This window comes from Vigna radiata, chromosome 10, assembly GCF_000741045.1.
Source record: "Vigna radiata var. radiata cultivar VC1973A chromosome 10, Vradiata_ver6, whole genome shotgun sequence".
Lineage (NCBI taxonomy): Eukaryota > Viridiplantae > Streptophyta > Magnoliopsida > Fabales > Fabaceae > Vigna > Vigna radiata.
This window is the reverse complement of record NC_028360.1, coordinates 3,460,965-3,483,913: the sequence shown is the minus strand read 5'-3', so window position 1 is coordinate 3,483,913 and position 22,949 is coordinate 3,460,965. Positions and strand designations below refer to the sequence as shown.

The window sequence follows — 22,949 nt, the reverse complement described above, 5'->3', positions numbered from 1 at the left end:
CATTTTTCTCCAAATCATAGAATTGAATATGTTGTTTTCTGGTATGGCGTTAAGCGGTAACAAGCTAGCGTTGAGCGCTAGTTCATTGTGTAGGTCTTAGAGTCTTGTTAGCTTTAGGTTGCTAAGCATCAGGTTTGTACCATTGAGTGCGCATAGGTTCGAATGCTCTAACATTGGCAGGACACCATTAAGCACCACTTTTCACTATAGGTTTGGAATAATTTAATTTTGTCATTAAACAACATAATGGTGTCATTAAGTGAGTCATTTTGTGAAAGGTTTGACGTTAGGCGACAAAACTATCACTGAGCATTATAAGACCCGAGGAAAATAGGAAATATTTTATTATAGTTTGGTTGTGTGAGTATAAGGCATTTAATAATACATATATGTGCACGTTTTCTAGAATTTTGTTTTGACTTCTAAAAGGTTTAAATGTGGTATATCTATTGGGTTTTGCACTATATATTAATTTGGGTGTGTTGGTTGAGTGGTGTAGAGCCTGGTCCTGCACGTGAAGGGCATCGCTTCAAACCCTAGTTACGGCACTTGGGGATTTATTTCCTATTTCCATGTTGGAGGGCTTGTTTGGTCTGTGACTTGGGTTGGGGCAACTAGGTTTGACCCACAGTTTTGATTAGTTTGGTTTAGCGGTGGTCCAAAGCATTAAAAAGAAGTTTTTTTCTTTTCTTTTCCTTACTATTAGGCACTTGGGGATTTATTTCCCATTTCCACATTACAAGGCTTGTTTGGTCCGTGACTTGGGCTGGGGCAACTAGGTTCGACCCACAGTTTTGATTAGTTTGGTTTAGCGGTGGTCCAAAGCATTAAAAAGAAGTTCTTTTCTTTTCTTTTCCTTACTATTAGGCATTTGGGGATTTATTTCCCATTTCCATGTTGTAGGGCTTGTTTGGTTTGTGACTTGGGCTGGGGCAACTAGGTTCGACCTACAATTTTGATTAGTGCGGTTTAGTGGTGGTCCAAAGCATTAAAAAGAAGTTATTTTCTTTTTCTTTTCCTTATTATTAGGCACTTGGGAACTTATTTCCCATTTCCACGTTGCAGGGCTTGTTTGGTCCGTGACTTGGGCTAGGGCAACTACGTTCGACCCACAGATTTGATTAGTTTGGTTTAGCGGTGGTCCACAGCATTAAAAAGAAGTCTTTTTCTTTTCTTTTCCTTACTGTTGTTAGAGGCCCAAAATGGTGAGCTTGGTGCAGTTTTTTCTATGTGAGGTAGATGATTTGTGGTCTATTCTAGAGTTTATAAATGTAAAGACCTAGAAAATGATGTTTTAGAAATAGTAGTAATTTAAAAATAGTGAGACTCAATTATTTTAATATTAAATGGTTTTATTATAAATAATTTCCTTATAAAGGGGTTTCATTATTTTAAAACACGCCATCTTTCTAGAAACCATTTTTCTAGAGTTCTTTGACTTCTATCTAGGAATTCTTTTTTTTTTCTACTCATATGATTGAAGAACTGAGATTGTAGGAGTAGTCCTAGCGGCGAGCTCTTCAATTCAGACTAATCAGTTTCTCTACGGTGGGAAGGTGTTGTTCATCGCCATTGTTCATTGTTTATACCTTTTGTTTTTTTTTTTTCTTCTTTGGCTTTTGTGGTTTCTTCTAATCATTTATGGGTTTCTTATGGCATGTTTTCTGGAATTTTATCAATGGTTTGGGTGAGGTAGATGTATGTTTCAAAGTGCGATGGAATAAGAGTTTCTAAGGAAAACTTCTAAGTGGTTATAGTGTTGTTGGTATGAATGTAGGAAGCTCAGTCTTGGAGGTTGATAACTTTCTATTTTTCCCTATTTTTCTGTGATAATAATATGCTTTTAGGCTATTTTAGTTTTTAATTCATTAGAAATAGTATAGTTTAGAGTAATTAGGTTAAAAATATGTTTTTGTAAAAATAGTGTTAATCTTCCCTTTTTGGTTAAATAAAATAGATTTTTTAATAAATAGATATTTTTTCCTTTTAGCAAAAATATTCAGAAAATTTAAGTAAAATTTCATTTTTTTTATTTCAAGTTTTTATTTCCTCTTTTTGCTGTTTAATTCTTAATTTCTCTCTTTTTGCTGTTTAATTCTTAATTCTTAATGACTTGAAGCCCACTTAAGCAAATTGCACATCTGGGGTTGTTTTTGGTTAGGCGAGGTCAGCAAAGCAAACAAATGAGATCGAGAAAGTCGGCGAGGTCAGCAAGGACGACAAGGGGGTGAGGTCAATGAGATCGTCAAGTACTAAGGAAGGAGAAGAAACCCTAATTGTTCCTCCTTTTTAGAAAGATTGTGTTCATTTGTGCTAACCAAGTTTCTTAATCTTTAGATTTCTTCATCCATGTTTTTGTTTTATTTCTTGGGTTCTTTGTTTTAATCACCTCCACATTTTGTTAATTTGCACCCCTTATGTGATTTGTTGTTGTTTGGGCTAGAACATATTTTTACTCATTGTATCTTGATAATGCTAATTCTTACCATTATTTAAGCATCATTTTAGTGGCAAAATCAACTCCTTCATAGCTTTTACTTTGTTTTATCCTCACATTTAGTGTGTTTTCTAGTTTTCTTGTGTTTATTTAGTATATGCTTGTTTTTACCTCTAATCTCTATCTTTGAGTGTGTGAAATAAAGGAATAGGAAGCAATTCTAGTGGAGGAAAACAAGCAAGAACTCAAGGGAACATGTTTTGGGACAATAAAAGATCAACTTGAAGCAAATACCCATGTTGGACGCCTTTGGAATCGCACAAGAGCCTCAATTTTAGAATCTGTCAAAACCGCCCGAGCTGGGCGCCAGAAATCCAAGCTAGGCGCCAGAGTTGCAGAGAAATCCAAGCTGGGCGCCAGAATTCCAAGCTGGGCGCCAGAGTTGCAGAGAGATTCCAGGCTGGGCGCCACAGAATGGGGCTGGGCGCCAGAAAGTGGCGCTGGGCGCGAAAACTTGCTGTAACTCACTTCTAATGCAGTGAAAAGTCGCGCTGGGCGCCAAGAATCCGAGCTGGGCGCGAATTTTCGCTGATTTGTCAAAATGGGTTATTTAAACATGGGTCTCGCGATTTTTGAGAGACTTCTCCTCCTATACTTCATTCTTCACCTAGAGAGATTGGGAGAGACCCTTGGAGGCTATTTGGGGTGTTGGGAAGCTTTCCCACTCCTCCTTGGGTCTTCAAGCTTTATCAATGGTGATTTTGCCCCTTTTGGGTTGAGGAAGAAGATGGGTCACAAATTGGAGATGGAGATGCGAAGGGGAGGCGCAAATGGAGCATGGAGCAGCTGCCAAGAACCTGGGAAAGGCTTTGCATCTTCTCTTTGGTTCCAATTTCTTCCCTATCTCTTCAATTTGTAGAACCCTAAGTTCTCCTCCATGGAGGGCTTTTCCTATTTGTTGAGATTAGTTGTAAAACATGGAATTCTTATGTATTTTGTGATGCTAATGATATATGCTTTTCCAATTCATGTTAGTATTTGATTTCTATGCTTAATGCTTGTTGTGGCTTGATCACCCATGGCATGAATTGTGGTTCTTGAAGTATTGAGAAATATGATTGAACCTAGAATTGAAATTGAATACTTATTGGATGAAATTGAGATGTTTGTGAATGCATGAGAATGAAATGGATGAATTCTAGTCTTGACAAATTGTAAATACACTATGTTAAATTCCTTGCACACCAACTGTTTGATAAAATACCAAAAAGAGTTTCTTGTGTTGTTTTTGTGCACTTTGATGTCTAATTGAGTTATAAAAGGAAGAATTGTCATGTGTTGCACAAGTCCCTTGGGAGAGAACGATATTTATCACTTGCTACGCTGCGACCGGTGCACCTGCCGTTGGTTTTGCAGCCAATATATCTTCATACTCACTAAACACTACACATTAATATCTCAGTATACCTTGCACTTTGTATTCTACACCCCTAATGTTTTGTTTTCTATTTGGGTTATTTTACATTTTGGGTATTTATTTTAATTTTTAAAATACACGATTTAAACCTTTCACATGCACCATTGGTTCTTAACATTCCATTTTCACTCACTGACCTTCTTATTTTAAATAATAATATATAAAAATTATAAATATTATAAATGGAAAATGTTTTTTTCCCGTTTTTTAAAGGTATAAAGGTATAAGTACTTGTGTGATCATTTGGTCATCCTAGTACTTAATATCTTTATTTTTCTAAACAATTAACATATGTTTTAAAGGTATGAGTTAGGAATGACAAAAAGTGTCAATTTTGGCGAGCTAGCCTATGACCAATCAAAAAAGGTGGGTCGAGACAACATTTTCAACCAGGAGCCCAAACCAACCTGGCCTTCCCGAGCAGCCTAGCAGGCAAGCTTGTGACCCGTTTTTATTAAAAAAAAAATTAAAACCTTGCCTTGCCCTAGAGCCACTTCACTTAATTAAATTAAACCCTATTGCCCCAACTTTTTGGCAGTTATTTAATCCTGTCTCTGCACATTATTGTTGGGCTTTACCAGCTTTCAGTTTAAAGTAAGTATTCTCTGCCTTTCTCAACTATTCTTAACCATTAAATCGAATTAATTTATTCTTGATCATTAAACTGAATGAATCTGCGTTATTGCGTTATTAATTAGGATTTAGCAACTTATATTGATGGATGAGTCAATTACTAAACCTACTATGAATGTTGATGTAACTCAAGATAAGTTTGAAGATCATAAGGAAAATTTTTAACTTGATAACAAAAAGGATAAGTCAACAACTTCTGATTGCTCAAAATATTTTATTAGGATTGAGGTTGGTGATGATGTAGAGTGTAAGTTGTAATGGTTCCAACCAAAAATACATAATTAGTAGTAAAAGATACAACATTTCCCATTTGAAACGTCACATTAAAAAATGTAACAAAACTAAATGTAAAGATGTGAGGCAAATGATAGCAAGGAAAGCTGAAACCCAAAAAAATAGATCAAACGGTTTTCTGTTATATGTGTGCCAATTTAATTATTTAGCATGGTTTACCATTCAACTTTGTGAAATATGAAGCACTTAGAACTTGGATAACTTATTTGAATCCTCATGTAATATTAGTTTCTAGAAATACAATAAAGAGTGATGTTTTGAGAATATTTATGAAAGAAAAAATCATGCTAAAAGAATAATTCATGAAAATTTCAAATAAGATTTGTTTGAAAAATGATTTGTGGACATCTTTAACTACTAAGGGTTATATTGCTTTGACATCACATTATGTGGACTCAAATTCGAAGTTGTGCAACAAACTCTCAACTTTTGCTACTTTCCTCCACTTACACTAGATTTGAGTTGTTAAAGAAGATAAATGGATTTCTGCATAAGTGTGGTATTGAGAAAATAATATTTTCTTTGACTTTGGATAATTCTTCTAATAATGATGTTATGATAAAAACTTTAAAAAGTGAGTTTGTTTTGCAATGTGATGTTGAGTTCTTGCACGTGTGTTGTTGTACAAATATTTTAAATTTGATTTGCAAGAAAGATTCAAAACTCTTGGTGAAATGTCTTCAAAAATAAGGATCTGAAAGTAAAATGATGAAATTTAAATAATGTATTCAAAAAGTAGGGGACATTGATGCCAAGACTGCTTTGTGTATAAATGTTCTTATAAGGTAGAACTCAACTTTTTTAATTCTTCAAAGGATCCTTAAATACCAACGTGTATTTATCAGTTTACACCTAATTGATAAGAATTATAAGTATTGTCCGTCTGAGGAAAAATGGAAAAGAGTATAAAAAATATGTATTTTCCTATCACTATTTTATGAAATTATAGATATGATTTATGCCTATGTTATCCTACATCACACTTGTACTTGTTACAAGTTTGGAATATTCAAACCCTTATAATGGAGAGTTCAAAAGATGAAGATGAAGTTAGTAAAGATATAGTTAAAAGAACAATGATGAAGTTTAATAAATATGAATGAATATAACATTGTCCTTGCATTTGGAGCAATTTTAAATCCAAGGATGAAGTTGGAAACATTGGAATATTACTATGAGAATCTAACTTGGGAATTAAAGTTAGAGAAGATGAAGGAAAAATTGCACAACCTTTTCTATGAATATTGTTCCAAGAATGAGACTTCTTTTATGATAAGCATAGTGATTTGTCAACATCATCCTCAACATCTTCAATCAAGTTAAGTGCTCTTGATGTAACTCATTTCTTTCTTAACATTTAATTACTGTTATCATACATATAAATTAAACTTTGATTTTGCTTTTTTATATATTAGAAAAAAAAAATGCGAGCTTCAGATTGTTGCTAAAACGGAAAAGATCCAACTTGATGTATACTTAGATGAAACAACATTGAATATTGATATTAGTGAATATATGAATATTATCAACAATTGAATATGTTTTTAATATTGGTTCAAGGATTTTGAATAAATATAAAATTCGTATATTGCTAAAAAAGGTTGAAGCAATAATTTGTATTTTCAACTAGAAACATGAATTTTGTGATTATGGTAATTTTTAATTTAATTTTTATTAGCTTTTTTATTTTTATAAATAATTTTTATATTCTAACTTCTTTTTAATTTCACTCCATATAATATTTAGATTATGATTATGTTGAGAAAGATGGAAGACTGAAGGAGAATTATTCTAATAGTGTAGGAAAAAAACACGTGATCCTCATATATTGTATTAAAACGAATTCTCTTTATTTATTTTTTTAAAAGACAAGAGTCCATATCTTCAAATAAGATGGGGCAGAATTGCTTTTAATATACACGTTTATTTATTTTTCCAAGCAACATAAACAAAGGCAAATTAATGTGAACTAATATGCATAATTAATATCATTTAATTCAAATATTTATATAATATTGCTACAAATAGGGAGCTAGTAGTTGTATTAGCTGAACACATTCTAGAGTTTGGCAAGAGGGGGTGATTCACATTGGCTTATTTGATATAAGTGATTTGAAATGGATTTGCTTTAGAATGGTTCACAGTTGCTTTGCTGTATTTTTGTTAGGAATAAAAGAAGTTAGTTGTTAGTAGAGAAAGGGTATAAATAATATCAGAATAGATGGAGAGAAGATTACGAGATATTTTACTTTTGGAATAAATTGGACATTTTTTTAGTGGAGGAAGAGAGGCTTCCTTAGGATTAGGGACTTGGGATGTATAATTGTACTTCTCTTTATATTACATTACAAATTCAATAATATAGATACACATACTTTCATATTTGGCTGTTTGGAGTATTATAGTGAGAAGAATGTGTTTTGTTTAGTCTCCTGAACAAAGAAACCTAACAAATTTGAACCGACCTGTTGGATCTGTGTCAAAAGGAAGAAGAGCGAGCGAGGAAGAAAACCATAACGAAGAAGAATGGAGGAAAAATTAAATGCACTAGAAGGAAAAATGACGGTGAGGAAGTCGTCAATGGAGGAATTGAAGGCGACGATGCGAGCGACGACTCTAGAGTTCCAAAGAGCTTCAAGACGACGAACCAAGAACCAGCATCGGAGCTCCGAAGGAAGACGCGATTTCGTCAACGCTGAACGCGAACGGCGACCACCAGAGAGTTCAGAGGACGAAGCGAAAAAGGACAGAGGAGACGTTCAACGTAATGGGATGAAGCGCGTTGAATTACCAAGTTCGAAGGAGTGGACCCCATGGGCTGGATCGCGAAGGTAGAGAAATTTTTTCGATCTACAAAACGTGACGGAGAGGAAGAAGATGAAGCTAGTATATATCTGTATGGAGAGAGACACGAGCTACTATTGGATTCGCTTCTAACGGAAGAAGACCAGACATCCAAATTAGAAGATGTTCACGGAAGCACTGAAGCACAGGTTCGACGGACTGAATCGAGGCACCGTTCTTGAGAAATTGGCGGCGGTGCAGCAGAAGGGAGGCATCAACGAATACACCCAAGAGTTTGAAATTTTGGTGGTGCAAGCATCGGGAGTGGGTGAGAAGATGGCAGAGGTGCGACAAAAGGGATCTGTCAATGCCGACAAAGGGCAGGAAGACGAAGAAGATGAGAAAATGAACAATCTCTTGGATCTAGAGAATATGGGTAAGGGAATGGGAGAAACAAAGCTGAAGCTAAGCACACATCAACCGTCTTTGCCGATTCAGTACCGTCTCTTTCACATGGGTTGCACAATTAAGGGCACTCTTTTGGTTAACAGAAAGCTTCTTCCTAGGACAATACAGGTTAGACATTCAATGATTAAGGTTGAGAAAGACCATAGTCTGAACATGCAAAGCATAAACCCATTGGAGGTAGTGAACACAAGCATCAAGCCAATAGAACTTATTTATCTAAAAGTCTGATTACATTTTTAAGCTATAGAGGAGTGCCAAATGAATTCTTCAAGGCTTTACTAGAGAGTAATTTGGAAGATGCAAATCATGTTTTCTCCAACAAGCGTGTTGCACTCAGAGCATCCATTAATAATGGCACCATGGACGAATACATTGCGGCAAAATTGATTTTATGTGAAATTCCTCTGGATGAGCCATTTTTGCAGTATCATTTGTCTATACTTGCAAGGGAGGAACGCGAGAAGCTTAGAGGAGGGGAAGCTATATATGCCTAAATGTTTCTATTTAATGGGGACTGTAGATCCCACTGGATGCCTAGAGAAGGATCAAGATTCTATAATACATGGGAATGGCCAAATTACCGGGGATGTGTTGGTCTACAGAAATCTAGGTTTACATTTTGGCGACATTCACATAATGTGTGCCGCATATGTGGATAAGTTAGAATCTTTTGTTGGACATAGCAAGTATGCAAATTTTTTCCTGTGTGTTGAGACTCGCTCAGTGGCAGATGAAATTGCTAGAGGTGATTAAAAAGCAATCGTGCAGAGCCTCAGCCCACTGATTCCACCCATATTTTCTTCTGATGAGAGTGCCTGCTGTTCTGAATGGAATGTAGCCATGGAAAGGCTAACTGGTTGGAAAAGAGATGAAGTCATAGGAAAATTGCTTCCTAATGAAATATTTGGAAGTTTTTATTGACTAAAAGGTCAAGATACCCTGGCTAATTTTATAATTTTAATATACCGTGGAATAAGTGGTCTAAGATTTTGAGCCATTTAGATTTTTTGATAGAAATGGAGAATTTGTTGATGAGTTATACAACAGCAAACAAGAGAATTGATGCTGGTGGGAATATACTTGGCTGTTTTTGCTTCTTGGAGGTTGTAACGCCAGACCTAAATCAATCCTCTAATGAACACAAGCCAATAGGCAGAGAAAATATTTCTAAACCCAAAGAGTTAGCTTATATATTACAAGAGATTGAAACCATGACTCTAACTTGGAGCTTAAGCTAAGCAGAATTCGTAGAGGGGGAGACAGAAGAAAGTGACTTAACTCCCAATAAAGAGGGGGAGACAAAAGAAAGTGACTTAACTCTCAATAAAGAAGGACCTATAGAGGGGAAAGAGTTGCTAGACACATTGAAAAAGATCATCTTCTCCGGACTTATAGTTTTGAAAAAGAGATGACTAGAATATGGGAAGTTAATAGAATCAAAGAATAATAAAAGATAATGGAAGAGGATTTGCCACCACCCAAACCTCCAAACCAGAATTTGGAGGGCACCATTTGGAAAGAGGAGCATTACCTCAAATAACTGACTTCAACCTTAAAGACAAGATTGATTTTGAAGAGTAGAATAATATTAAGAATAAACAAAGTTAGTTGTTAAATGAGACAGAATATAAATAATAACATAATAGACGGAGAGAAGATTGAGATATTTTACTTTAAAAATAGACTGGACATTTTCCAGTGGAGGAAGATAAGTTTCCTTGGAATTGGGGACTTGAGACGTATAATTGTATTTCTTTTTATATTACATTACAGATTCAATAATATACATACACATACTTTCATCTTTGACTGTTTAGAGTATTATAGTGAGAAGAGTGCGTTCTCTTTGGTCTCCCGAACAAAGGAACCTAAAAGTTTTGCAATGGGTTCACAAATTAATCTGTACTATTGAACTAAACGAAACATTAAATAAACATGATCGAGCTATTGAACAAAGGGGATATTGCAGAACTCAATATTAAGTTGAACGACCAATGTCTATAACAAAAATAGGAACGAACCTGAATAATTTTATTTAACGATACACATTTTGGTTCCACCAATGATGCCACTGAAAATTTACATACGAATCAGGTATTGCACACTTACATGTATGTGGCATTTAATTTAGCTCTATGATCAGTGGAACCGAAACTAACCACGGAGGTGACTGTAGAAAATAACCTTATATTTATATTATTCAACAATTGCATCAACTATATGTACAAAAATAACAAACAGTAATATTTGCAACATTACATGCTGGCAACAATGGAAGGAAGTTCTGCGTCTGCTTCATGATCTGTGGCTGATGTTCCCATGGTCTACGCACAAACAAAAGTATGATTAGGAAGTGCAATTTCATAGAAGCAGAGAGAAAAATAAAGCATTACAAATTATGCACACCTCTGAATGACTTTTCTGCTCTGTGAGATAACGATCCAATGCACCCTTACCATAAAGAATTTTAGCCCCTCTCCCTACACACCCCACATTTCCAACAGCCTCTTCATCGACGACAGCAGCGTCAATAACATCGTCACCTGTTCTAACATCAGGAATCTGCACAAAACGTTAAATAAGCAAGCTATATAGTCTACACATTTCATGAAGCGGTACAATTCAATATGCCCAAGTTTTGTGAACAGAAGCTCAATTATTACTTGTGTTTTAGTTAACAGGAAGACTTGGGAGTGAGGGAGGATTAATGAAAAAAAAATTTAGAGAATGAATTTCTGGGACATCATTGAGTATGACAAGACATTTAAGGACCAGCACGAGCTGATCAAATGATCATTACATAGTAATTAATAGTCATTATAGTCACTAATTTATTGTGTCTATATTCTTAATAATAATAATAATATTAAGAATAATAATAGTAGTACCAGTAGTAGGGGTAGCACTAGAGGTCAGTAAGCATGTAGGAGGGTGCCAAGACCCAATGCTTGAAGATTGTGCGGTGTCATTAAATTTTACTGTCTTTAATGTTATGAACCCCCACTAATTCTATAAGCAACACCAGCACCCCATGTCACACTACAAACAAATTACTTATACAAAAGAAAAGTTATGGCATACCTCATACATAGCATCTACCAACACATTCTCTAAGATTGATCGTAATCCCCGAGCACCAGTATTTTTAGATATTGCTTTTTTGGCAATTGATCTCAGAGCGCTTTCTGTATAATGTAGCTTTACCTGAAATTACATAACTTTTTTTGTCAAAACAGTCATTTCCATTCCAAGAAAGCCTACATTCAAAGTTCAATAGAAATAAGGACCAAATATCGATATACTTCTTTGTAATGATGATGACAATAGTAGTGATGGTGGTGACAATGATTACCATATGACAACAATAATGATGGTGAAAGTGATGATAATGGTGACACTGATGACAATAATAATTCTTAGAAATAGGATTTTAAACTTAACTCAACCTTACAAATATGTCCTGCAAGATGAGGTATATGTCGACTCATATATTGCTGTCTGAATAAAGAGAATTCATTATAAAGGTGTTGTGTGCTTTGGCTGCAACTAGTTCTTAGATATATCTTTTCACATTCTCTTCTATCCACTTTCATACATTGTATCTTTTGTTGGACCTATTGTACCATCGGAACACTCACAAATATCTAGTCAAATGCACAAGATATCAATACCTCAGCGTGAAGAGGTCTGTTGGAGATTCCATGTCGACTAGGAATAAAGTCAATTTACACTATAGAAGTGAATATAAACCTCATCTTATAAGCCGATTTTGAGATGATGAGTTAGGCTTAAACTCACTTACTAATATGATATCAGAGCTTGACACATACAATTTGTATACTTCAACGGGAGGTGTTGAGTGTTTTCCGCTGCACCTAGTTCCTAGATATATATTTTTATATATCTTTTTAGATTCTCTTCTCTCCCCTCTCATACATTGTATTTGATGTAAGTAAAGTTATAAATACGAAATCCGAAGTGAGGAAAACTAACCCTCCAAATTTCATTCTAATTCCTTTGTATTATTCTCAATTACTATAACATAATTATTAGAAATAGGACTTTAAGCCTAGCTAATCCTCACAAATTCAGCCTACAAGAAGAGTTTTACATCCACTTATATATTATCATTTAGTCATATATCTAGTTATTGTGAGATCTCCAAGACACTATGAGCGTGGAACAAGATTTTGTGGATAGCCAAAAAGCAAGTGACACAATACCTGCCACAAACTTTACTAGGATAGACTCATATCATCTTAGAAAGTGAGTTTAGGCCTAATTTTACCTTACAAAACCAACTTGAGGTTTGTATCTACTTATATGTCATAATTAAGCCTAATACCTCTAGTTGATTAGGATCTCCAATGGTAATAAAGAAATAATGGTGATGGTAATGATGATGAAAGTCATAACAATAACGACATAAGTAGTAAAGATTGTTATGATAAGGGTGACGGTGACAATGACAATAATGATGACAGAAGTGGTGACACTAGTGATAGTGTAATGATAATTGTTACAATAGAGATTACATCGTGATAATGATAACAACGATGTTGACAAGTTTTGACAACAATAGTGGAAGTGATGGTGGTTGCCAAAACCATAATGGTGGTAAGAGCGGCACAGGTTACTATGATAATTTTGCTGATAATGGTGTATGATGATGATGACGGAGGCAATGGATAGATTTTGTAACAATAACAACGGTGGTGGTGGTATTGTAATAGTGGTTGTAATAGAGTTGGGTGTAGAAAGAGCAAATGGGATGACGACTATCTTATCCTACTGCCTTGTAATCCAGCGCCCCACTTCCCCCAACCCCCCCTCCGGAATAAGAAATACACATTAACAAGATAGGATAAAGTAATCATATTTTATCGTTGCACCAAACAATTGATTAGAGCAGCATAATATGGTTATCATATCCTTTTCTAACATATCCTGGCAACCAAATGGGTCCTAAAACTACAATGAACAAGCAAAGAAACATAATTATTTATAAGTGGAAAGACCTATAAACCTCATACAATACAGTTTTGTGCCAGGATATCAGGCCAACCATGGTATCTTCTCATACTTAAACCATTGAAACAAAACATGTGATCTATAAAATATACAAGGGAATAGAACGGCGTTGGTAAAAACTTACCCCATTCATTTGGAACATCTTCTTGTATTGCTTACCTAGAGCATTCTTTGGTTCTGTAAGAACCTGTAGAAAGTTAAATCATTAATGGCATTAGATAGCAAGAAAAATTGACCTTGTAAGGTTTAAAAAAAAGAGAAACTAAGGTATAACACACAATTTAATTGACTTATGAAGATAAAAAAAAGTTCAAAACAAAGCCATAACAGGCTATACTTTTAGTTCGTGAGAATGCCAGTCCTTCTAACCACTTCCCATCCAATGATTTAATCAATCAATAGACACCTAATCTACTACATGATACATCATTCAGTTGTAAAAACAGCCAGATGAGAAAAGCATTGCAGGTACAACTTTTCTGAGCAACCAAGTTGAATTGTTACACACATAAAGACTACCTGAATGAGTTGATTTTCAGTTAAAGCTGACAAACTGACAAGGATAGGAAACCGCCCAACAAATTCAGGTATTAAACCATAAGCAATAAGATCACTACTTTCAACCTGCAAAGTAATAATTTGAAAAATGTAATGATCCGAGTTGAATATAGTTGGGTTAATAAAAGCCATTATCTTTAAAAGATCTGCCTCATGAAACTTACAGTTTCTAACAAGGATGATGCAACGGCAGCTTCTGTGACTTTACCAGTCCTCATGTTTGCACGTATAGGTGCCCCAAATCCAATAGAAGAATCATGTCGCCTGAAAGGAATCAAAAGTTACTAGTTAGATACAGTAACACTTGATACTCCATATTATCAATGTCATTTCAATTAAATTTTCAGGATATATGAACCTATCTGAGATTGTTTTCTCTAAGTCAACGAAGGCTCCTCCACAAATGAAAAGTATATTCTTTGTATCAATCTGTGAAGAGATTCAGATGGCTCAACAGTTATGTAAATAAAATGAAGACTACAGAAGCCTCTTAAGTAATATAAAAGGATACCAGAAATTAAATTCAGCCAGACCAAAAACACATGTATAAACATTTGAACAAACGGGAGCATGAAGAGAGAAAAGAATAAGAGAGATCAGTTAAGCTCTCTCATAGGTTTAGAACAAAGAACACTCTTAAATGTTGAAATGTCATTGCAACCATGGACCAGCACCTTAAATATATCTGATAAGTCCCAACAAGCATATAAATACCTAAAATGGTAAAGCACAAAATACTAATACACACATACCTGAATATTGTCACCTCTGGGATGCTTTCGGGCTCCCTTCTCAGGAACATTGACAATCTTGATTTGGAAGAGAGCAACAAGGTCAATATAAATGAATTGCAAAAATACAAAATTCAGAAAGAAAAAAAGAAATCTAGCTTCAGGAACATTGACAATCTTGATTTGGAAGAGTGCAACAGGGTCAACATAAATGAATTGCAAAAATACAAAATTCAGAAAGAAAAAAAGAAATCTAGCTTTGTTAACTATCCACTAGCTTTCAATGTTGATCACATGAAAATAACTAACCGTTCCCTCAAGCATCTTTAGTAATGCCTGCTGAACACCTTCACCAGAAACATCCCTACTGATATTAAGGCTCTCCGCCTGAAATGTAAAGAGTAGATGTAGAAAACAGCAGACAAAACATTTGATTTTGAAATTAGGCAGATGGAAGAAAAAGTAAAAACAGGGAGGAACCTTTTTGGTAATCTTATCAACTTCGTCGATGTAAATAATGCCTTGTTGTGCAGCTGCAACATTATAATCCGCAACCTGGAAATAAACTCATGCAATGATGATTGAGACTACAGTTCGTAACACTATGTTCATTTATGACACTTTCATCAAATTGCAACCACTCTATTTGACAAAAGAAGCAATAAAAATCTTAAAGATTAATAAACCATGGATAAAAACATACTATAATAAAAACAGAAGGGAGTTAAAGATAGAAGAAAATAATTCCCATTAACAGAAGATCTTTCAAAAGTCTGCACAACAATAAATATTATATGCAAAAACATGTTGGGCCAGCAGAAATCAAAATATCTTAAGCAGGAAAAGTCTCCACGTCAAACAGTTTAAACCCATTTTACATTTGATTTCTCGTGGATAAGGCTTTGAAATATTAAAATTTACATTTTTTTTTTATCAAATACCAAATTAATCCCTCAAAGAGTGCACATAGAATCATTGGTTTTGATCAATCTATCAAAAGATCCCCAAATTACCACTTTGTATTAAAAACACAGACAATCATTAACCAGAGTATTTACCATGAGGAGCTTGTATAATATGGACTCCACATCCTCTCCAACATAACCAGCCTGTTCAAAGGTGGCATGGGGGTTAGACACGTAAGATAAACATGTTGCTTCACAGAAAAAAAAAATCAGGATGAAGTTTTTTGTGATAAATGGAACAAGGCATAATAAAGGCAAGAATTATAATCACAGTAGAAAAAGGAAAAAAAAAAAAAAAAAAGATTCCCAAAGAACCTTAAGGGCACATTGAATTTGATAAATGGAAATGTTTTGGACATATATCTAAATTTCTCTATGATTAGATTTTGCATAAATTAGCTATACCTTTTGAGAACATAAAATTACAGGATGGTAAAATGTGTCTTTTATGCTGAAAAGGTACAACATAGAGGGGAGCTTAACAAATCTTTGAAAAGAATAAGCCTCCAAACATAAACAATTTCGTTCCCGTCCCCACCCCTCTATTTTTATTTTACTTCACTAGACAACAACAAAATATCAGAAAACAAGAATAAAACTAACAAACTTGCCTGAGTGAGTGAAGTTGCATCTGCAATAACAAAAGGAACATTTACAAACCGAGCCAAAGTTTTGGCAAGTAATGTTTTCCCTGTCCTTGAAACAGCATCAAAGAAAAACAAGTTACACTAGTAAAGCAGGAGTAACAAGGAATTAATGAAATGTTCACAGAAACAAAGATAAAAAAAAGGCCCAATTACTAAAAAATATGATTTCGTGGTAGTATATAGCTATATACCCAAAGAGCTCAGCACAAAAATTTAATATATTAGCTAAGAATCATCTATTCTCCATTCACTCAAACAATTTGTTATTCCAAAACGGAAGCAACAAACATCAAATTATACACTATAATTTATAAAAACTAGAGGAATATAAACACTAAACACTGAGATAGAAGGCAAAAACTGATTTACCAGATCCTGTTGGCCCCATTAGAAGGATATTGCTTTTCTCAAGCTCAACTCTATCATCTTCAACAGCATCAGCCTTCACATTATCATCCGAATCTCCTGCAGGCCTAACAATCCAAATAGTAAGAACATGTAAAAACCAATTTGCACACACATATACAATCAATCCACATAATTTAAAAAAAACGTAAAGGTCGGTAAAGAATAATAACACTAACCACTTGGGTGAAGAAGACTCGTTAAATATCCTCTTATAGTGATTATAAACCGCAACAGAAAGCACCTGAAAAATGCAATCGAAGCACAATTAATAACAACAACAACATCAAAACTCCCAGAGGAAAAAAAGTGTCGAAAAAGCGTGACAAACAAACACCTTCTTTGCCCTCTCTTGTCCAATAACGAACTTGTCGAGCCCCTTGCAAATCTCCTTCGGCGTAGGGAAATTGTTCCCTAAATTGGAGCCCCCCCAACACCCCTCTTTCGAATCGCCGGAGTTGGGGGCGCCGCCAGCAACTTCAAAGTTGGAATTTCCGGGACGAACGACAATCCCGCCGCCGGACCACACCTCGGGCGGGTCCCCCAACGAGGCAACAACGTTGTAGCCTCTCGAAACCCCGAAGGTGGCGCGTGGAGGGCAGCGAGAGCTCCCGGCGCGTGTGAAGCTGAAAAGCAAGTGATTAAAGTGGACTAGTGCGAGGGTCGCTGTTTCCCTGCAAGGCTTGGATCGAAACGCGAGCATGGTTTGCGTTTGGTGTACGAGATTGAATTGGAAAGTTACGATGTTTGGTGTGAGAGGGGAATCGAAGAGAGAGAATAAGACATTGAGTGTGGAAGGAGCAGAATTGAGGTTGCCGGAAAGTAATTTGATAATTTTGATGATGTTGTTGTGAGTATAACGCCACGCCACACCACACCACCTATCGAACTCCTCCAAAATCTTATTCCTTCAGCCCACTACCAAACACTTCAAGAAAGTGAAGTGAGAAGAACTGACGACTCAGATACGTCTCATGGACTTTTTAACAAAAATTAAATAAATTTCAAAAGATTTTTCTCATCATCAACTACGTTTTAGATAATTAGTTTTTATTTTCTTCTTCCTCATGGATTTTATATATACATTTAACTCCAATAAAAATTATATCTTGCAATATTAGTCGAAACAAAAATTAAGTACAGATAATTAAAATGTTTTTAATCATTTAATTTGTTTTTATTTTAAATTTTGAATTATTTTTATAATTTAGTTTTAATATTCAAATGGTATTAAGGAATTGGTAACTATATTATGAGATGTGTGTCCATTTCATCGTAGCATGGGAACACTTATGACAATGTCATTTAATTCATTAACAAATTTTTAACATTATTTTATTACGAGAATTAAGTTTGAGAATAATAAAAAGTGAAGATAAAAAAAATCCAATTACACAAACGACTAAAAAACATGTTTCACCAATTATAAAATTACTAATAGCTATATAGAATTTAAATAATTGGATGTCGTAAATTAGATCTTTTGAAACACTGATTAAGAAAAGTTTAATGATAATAGTGCTCTTTATTTTCTTAAATCACAAATTGGTTTTTTCATTTTTTTGTTTTAATTGGATTTTCATTCTTTTAGTGCTGAATATATATGTTAAAGACTTTGTTTTTGTGGATCACTCTCTACATCTTTAGATATTCATTTTTTAGTATTTGATTCTCGTCTTTGAACACTCCAAACATTATCCGGCAAGAAGGTTCTTCAATGTTCAAATAAGTAATTTGGTTAGAACTCAAAAGTGAAATTTCAATTAATGCAAAAAGTGAGAGTAAATTATCATTGATATTATATTTATAGTGTTTTTATCTTTTTGACCAGGGGTTCAATTGATTACACTTTTTTGGGTCTATCAACGGTGAAACCTATTGGCCCGTTTTAGGCCTAGCAATAAGCTTCACTACATCCATTCCCCTTAGTTAGAGGACACTAATACCAAGTACCCAGTCCCCAATATCCAATATGCCAACATGCTTTAGGACTATAGCCCTTATTTGTAAAGGTTAAAGGGCCCTTAGCCCTATTTAGTACAATTTCTAATTTAGAAAAATTGATGCAATCTGATCCTTTCTATTAGTACTGTACTAACAATATTAAAGAAAGTATTACATGTCAGTTTGGTATTTTTTTATCTTTTAAATATTATTTTAATTAGTTTTATTTTTATTTTTATTTTTAAAATTTTTCTTTTAAAAAATAAAAAATTTGCAACATACTAAATCAATCTTATATCACCTAACAATGATAGCATGATGTGACAATTACACTGTCACGTATCACTATGATGTCACATGGTCTTAGTCACCATTTAGTCCTTATATCTTTATTTTATCTCAATTGAGTCATAATTTTCATACAAATAATTTTATTAAAAAATAATATTTTTAAAAAATATTTTTAACAATTTATTTATATTTATATTTTACATTAAATTTTATTTAATGTCACGCATTCAACAAACAAGAGAAAAATTACAATATATATCAAAAATCGAAAGTGCAACAAATATATATATATATATATATATATATATATATATATATATATGTTAACCCAAAAAAAAAAAGAAATTTTGCACATCCCGTGGTATCCAAAACGAAAGTGCAATAACCAATTTATCCAAAATAAAAGAGTAATATACACATAAAAAACTAAAAATGAAACTAACCATGAAGGTGGGTTCGACGTCGGAGTAGAAAGTCATTGTGGGTAAGTGAGAAAAGAAAACTCGTCGATGCTCCAAAAAATGTTTATGCACGAAACTAATCAGTCAAAATTAAAGAAAATCATGTCTAAAGTATTCAACAACGTGCATTCATGTTAAATGAAAGAAATGTTACCTTTGGTGGTCGTCAAAAGCTTCGTTGAAGTCGTTTGACACACACAATAGAAGGTTTGTGTAGAGACTGTGAACTAAATGTTCTTTCTCGCGTTGGTTTTTTTACTCATAAAAGGTCATATGATGTCTAATCTCTCCAAGGCTGACGTCATATACCCATTCGATATCAGATTCCATAAAAGGTTGATGTCTAATGAGTATCAAAAATTACTTTGCGCTCAACTTTTTTACTAGTTTGAACACTCTTAGACGTCAAACCTTATACCACTAACATCTAATTGGTACGAAAATGCATGAAAATTCATTTTAGGTCAAGTTTTTAATGACTCAACACATTTAGACGTATATTCTTTCACTAGCTGACACGTAAAATTTAGTATATAACATTTGGATAAGCAGAGGGTTGATGTCTAAAGGCTTTATGACATCGTTATGACAGGTACCGACGTCCAATTCGTGGTGATTTTATTTATGACAATGTAACCAGTCATTTTTTGCATTAACTAATTGGCTATCAAACATTGAAAGACAGGCATTAAAGGCACATTTCACACTAGTGATCAATTTGTGTAAGTCTTGGCCTACGAGTCGACCCATTTTTTCTTTTTTCTTTTTAAGTTCCTGCGATAAAGCCTTCATTGTCTTACAAATTGGGAAATTTTTATGTTAACAAACTCAGGTACGCTTCCCTGCATTCTTTTCCATCATACTCAAAATATGAGTTCATTAAAAATCAATATTTTTTTTGTATGTAATATGCAATTTTGTATGCAATATTTTGTAAACAATATAATTCTTTTCTCAAAAATTGCATTTGTCTCTAATGGATATTTTCCTTTTAAACTTTGGCATAGATGTTCGAAATTCTAGTATGACTGAAAAAAAACCACTGTTATCTATCTCTAAATGTGGCAAAATCTTAAAGAAGTCATCATGCCCATAAAATTTAAATTAATTAGTGGCGAAGAAGAATCACTCATTTTCTCACTCCTTCAAGTGATAATACCTATCTAAAATTAGTGATCATATGTGAGTCATCAATTGAATGAAGTATTTAGAATCATACTGAAAATATCACATTTTGATGGTGACAGAAAAGAAAATAAATTGTGGTACTACCTTTAGTCTACAAGTATCACAAAATACACTCAAACATTAACCTTGTCAAAACTAAAACAAGAAAATACTTTGGTAAAACAAAATGGTGTCATCATGGCTAACCAACATGTTTCTATCATCACAATGACATGCAAAAGACCCCTTAATTTCCTAATATTCAGTTTCATAACTCCAAATAGAAACAACATCAAACTACTATATGCAACAATATTGTGGGCTCTACATGGAATGATCACTTATGAAAGCATGTGGTAAATTTACTATTATACCACCTGCCAAAAAATCTATAACTCATAATAGAATAACTAATATTAGTTTTATTCCACTCATTCTCTCCCTCACTCCCATCCTTAATTGCATAAGAGATGTACTCAATCAAGGGAGAGTGAGACAAACATTGCATATTATGTTATTTACAATTGCTCTAATTATAAGTATATTATCGGTGGTAGGTAATTTTCCTATAACTCTTATTGATATTTGAATGAATCATACAATAATGTTCCTTATCAACTATTCTGTATATGGGTCAAGTTGTGTATTTCAATATCCTGAGCAACAATACCATCCTTAACAAAAACAACAACACCATACTCAATAATAGCATAATTCTCAACAACAACACCCTCTGTAAGGACCTGAAAATTGGGCTAAGGGTTGTTGGGCCTTATGTGGGGTACCCAGGCCCTAAACATTGAGACACCCTTACTTTAGAAAAAGGGTGTTCTAAATCTGAGTTCATTATCCAGCATTCCCTTCTCTCTTTAAAACTCAAAACTTCAGGTTCTTTACCTTCTCTCTGCCTTCTCTTTAAAATACCACTTCACTTAACCATTACATTCTTAAATAGGTGCTACTAAAGCGACGTAGAGTAAAGGGCTTCATATTGACCTGATTGGTTTTTTGATCTTCAACTAGTGAGTTGTTCCGCCTCATTCCCTTACTGTTTGAACTTAGGGCATGCAACTAAACTAGTTGCATGTGTCATTTTTATTCTTTTCCCTGTTCAATCTAGCTCTAAGAGCTGTTTACAGTCACCAACGTGGTCCTCTATAGGTCTGGTTGAGTCGTCGCTGTGAGGGGTCCTGTTTAGAGTGTGCTAGCAAACTATACTGCTCAACCTCCAGGTAAAGGGAGCTAGGTTTTTCTTTTTTATTTTTGTCCAGTGAATTAATGTGTATGATTTAAGTTTCTAATTAAAGCTATAAAATAATGCTTGTGGGAAACTGCCTTGTATGTTGATTTCTATATGTACTGTTGAATTGATGAATTTGTAATGTGTTGTGGTGGTCTGGTTTAGATGAGCTTTGGTGTTGTAAATTGAGCAGGTTAGGAGTACTTGGGGTATTAAAATTGTTATAGTTGAATTGGATAAAAGCCTAAGCAAAAATAAAGTGTTTTGGGTCTTTTGAGAGAAACTAATATAGTGATTTTGAGTTACTATGGTTGAAGGTGTGTTTGGAGTGTTGAGACAGTGTAGAGGGGTCATTTAGTACTTGTTGAGAGCACTTTATTTGTAGGATAGAGGAATCTTAAAAACCAGAGTTGGTACATCCCTGATCATAGAGCAGCCCTGATTTGATTCAACAAGTTGTAACTAGTCATATGTACTGGCGTTTATGGTGAGTTTGATGCGTCAAACATTTGATTCTTCTCTGATGACCAATTGGGTTAGTAAGGAGTGTTTGGGGTGGAAATTATGTGCTAACCTTGTTAGATGCGAAAACAGTTATTAGGGTACTGTTTTAGGGCAAATGAGAGGAAGTGAGATAGTGATTTTGGGTTATGGACATTATAGGTGTATTTGGCCCATTGGGACAGTCTTAGCAAGTGGATTGTGACTTGTTTGAGTCACCAAATTGGTCAAAATAGGTACAAAGTGTTAAAATTGGGTTTGTAGTCCTCTGGTTATTGAGTTTGATGTTTTGAAGTGGAATGAGTTGGTTTAGTACATCTAATTCCTATTCAATGAGTGTGGTAGGGTGGAACCCATTGCAATGGCTTTGCAAAGCAGTAGAGGCCACCATGAGTGAATAACCCGTCATAGTTCGGCAATCATTCTAGTCCGGACGAGTCGGTTTATAATGTAATAAGTCTTGTAATGTCATTTACTATGTTTTGAGTGAACTTCGCATGCTGTGTGTGATTGTATAACATGATTTTTATGCCTAGCTCACCCTTGCTTGTTTGTGTTGCTTGTGTATGTTTTCTTTTGCGATGATCATCCATTTGGATGTGAGCAGATGTTGAGGAGGTTTCCCTGGAGCAAGGGCTGGGAGGCGACGACGATGTTGCAGCTTAGTTCCTTTAGCATTTCTTAACTAAGTTGTATTATTTGAAATACTCTAGTACTCAGATGATGCCATTTGAAGTACTTCTTTGTCTTTAAAATTTTAAATTCTGAAATTAATTTGGATGACTGTAATTCTAATACTCTAATTTCTTGTTTTAACTATTTTCCAATATTATCTATGTTGACGTCCTTTTATTTATATATATATATATATATATATATATATATATATATATATATATATATATATATATATAT

General features: G+C 34.3%; 1 protein-coding gene across 3 annotated transcripts; it reads right to left on the bottom strand.

Annotated features, from left to right (window-relative positions):
* Window positions 1–10,040: 10,040 nt before the first annotated feature.
* On the bottom strand, window positions 10,041–17,393 carry LOC106776002 (CLP protease regulatory subunit CLPX1, mitochondrial). 3 transcript variants are annotated; one of them, XM_022786584.1, is made up of 15 exons: window positions 16,768–17,393; window positions 16,610–16,674; window positions 16,395–16,498; window positions 15,990–16,009; window positions 15,472–15,522; window positions 14,894–14,968; window positions 14,723–14,800; window positions 14,435–14,491; window positions 14,041–14,111; window positions 13,847–13,946; window positions 13,644–13,748; window positions 13,249–13,311; window positions 11,175–11,297; window positions 10,500–10,655; window positions 10,041–10,417 (listed from the first exon to the last, which is right to left on the bottom strand). In XM_022786584.1, exons 1-15 carry the CDS (start codon window positions 17,131–17,133, stop codon window positions 10,349–10,351), a joined length of 1,503 nt encoding a protein of 500 aa, XP_022642305.1. In that variant the 5' UTR covers window positions 17,134–17,393; the 3' UTR covers window positions 10,041–10,348. The 3 variants fall into 3 exon arrangements, with proteins under 3 accessions (XP_022642305.1, XP_014518775.1, XP_022642306.1); XM_014663289.2 differs by having other exon boundaries at window positions 15,990–16,069; window positions 16,768–17,392; XM_022786585.1 differs by lacking the exon at window positions 16,768–17,393 and having other exon boundaries at window positions 16,395–16,490; window positions 16,610–16,668.
* Between the last annotated feature and the right edge of the window lie 5,556 nt (window positions 17,394–22,949).

Bases quoted from the DNA above. Each gene is read 5' to 3' on its own strand.
- LOC106776002 (XM_014663289.2), bottom strand. From the start codon at position 17,133: ATGCTCGCGTTTCGATCCAAGCCTTGCAGGGAAACAGCGACCCTCGCA. The intron at 14,969-15,471 runs GTAAATACTCTG...GTTTATTTCCAG, and splicing joins TATTATACAAGCTCCTCATG to GTTGCGGATTATAATGTTGC. The intron at 13,947-14,040 runs GTTCATATATCC...GATTCCTTTCAG, and splicing joins GAGAAAACAATCTCAGATAG to GCGACATGATTCTTCTATTG.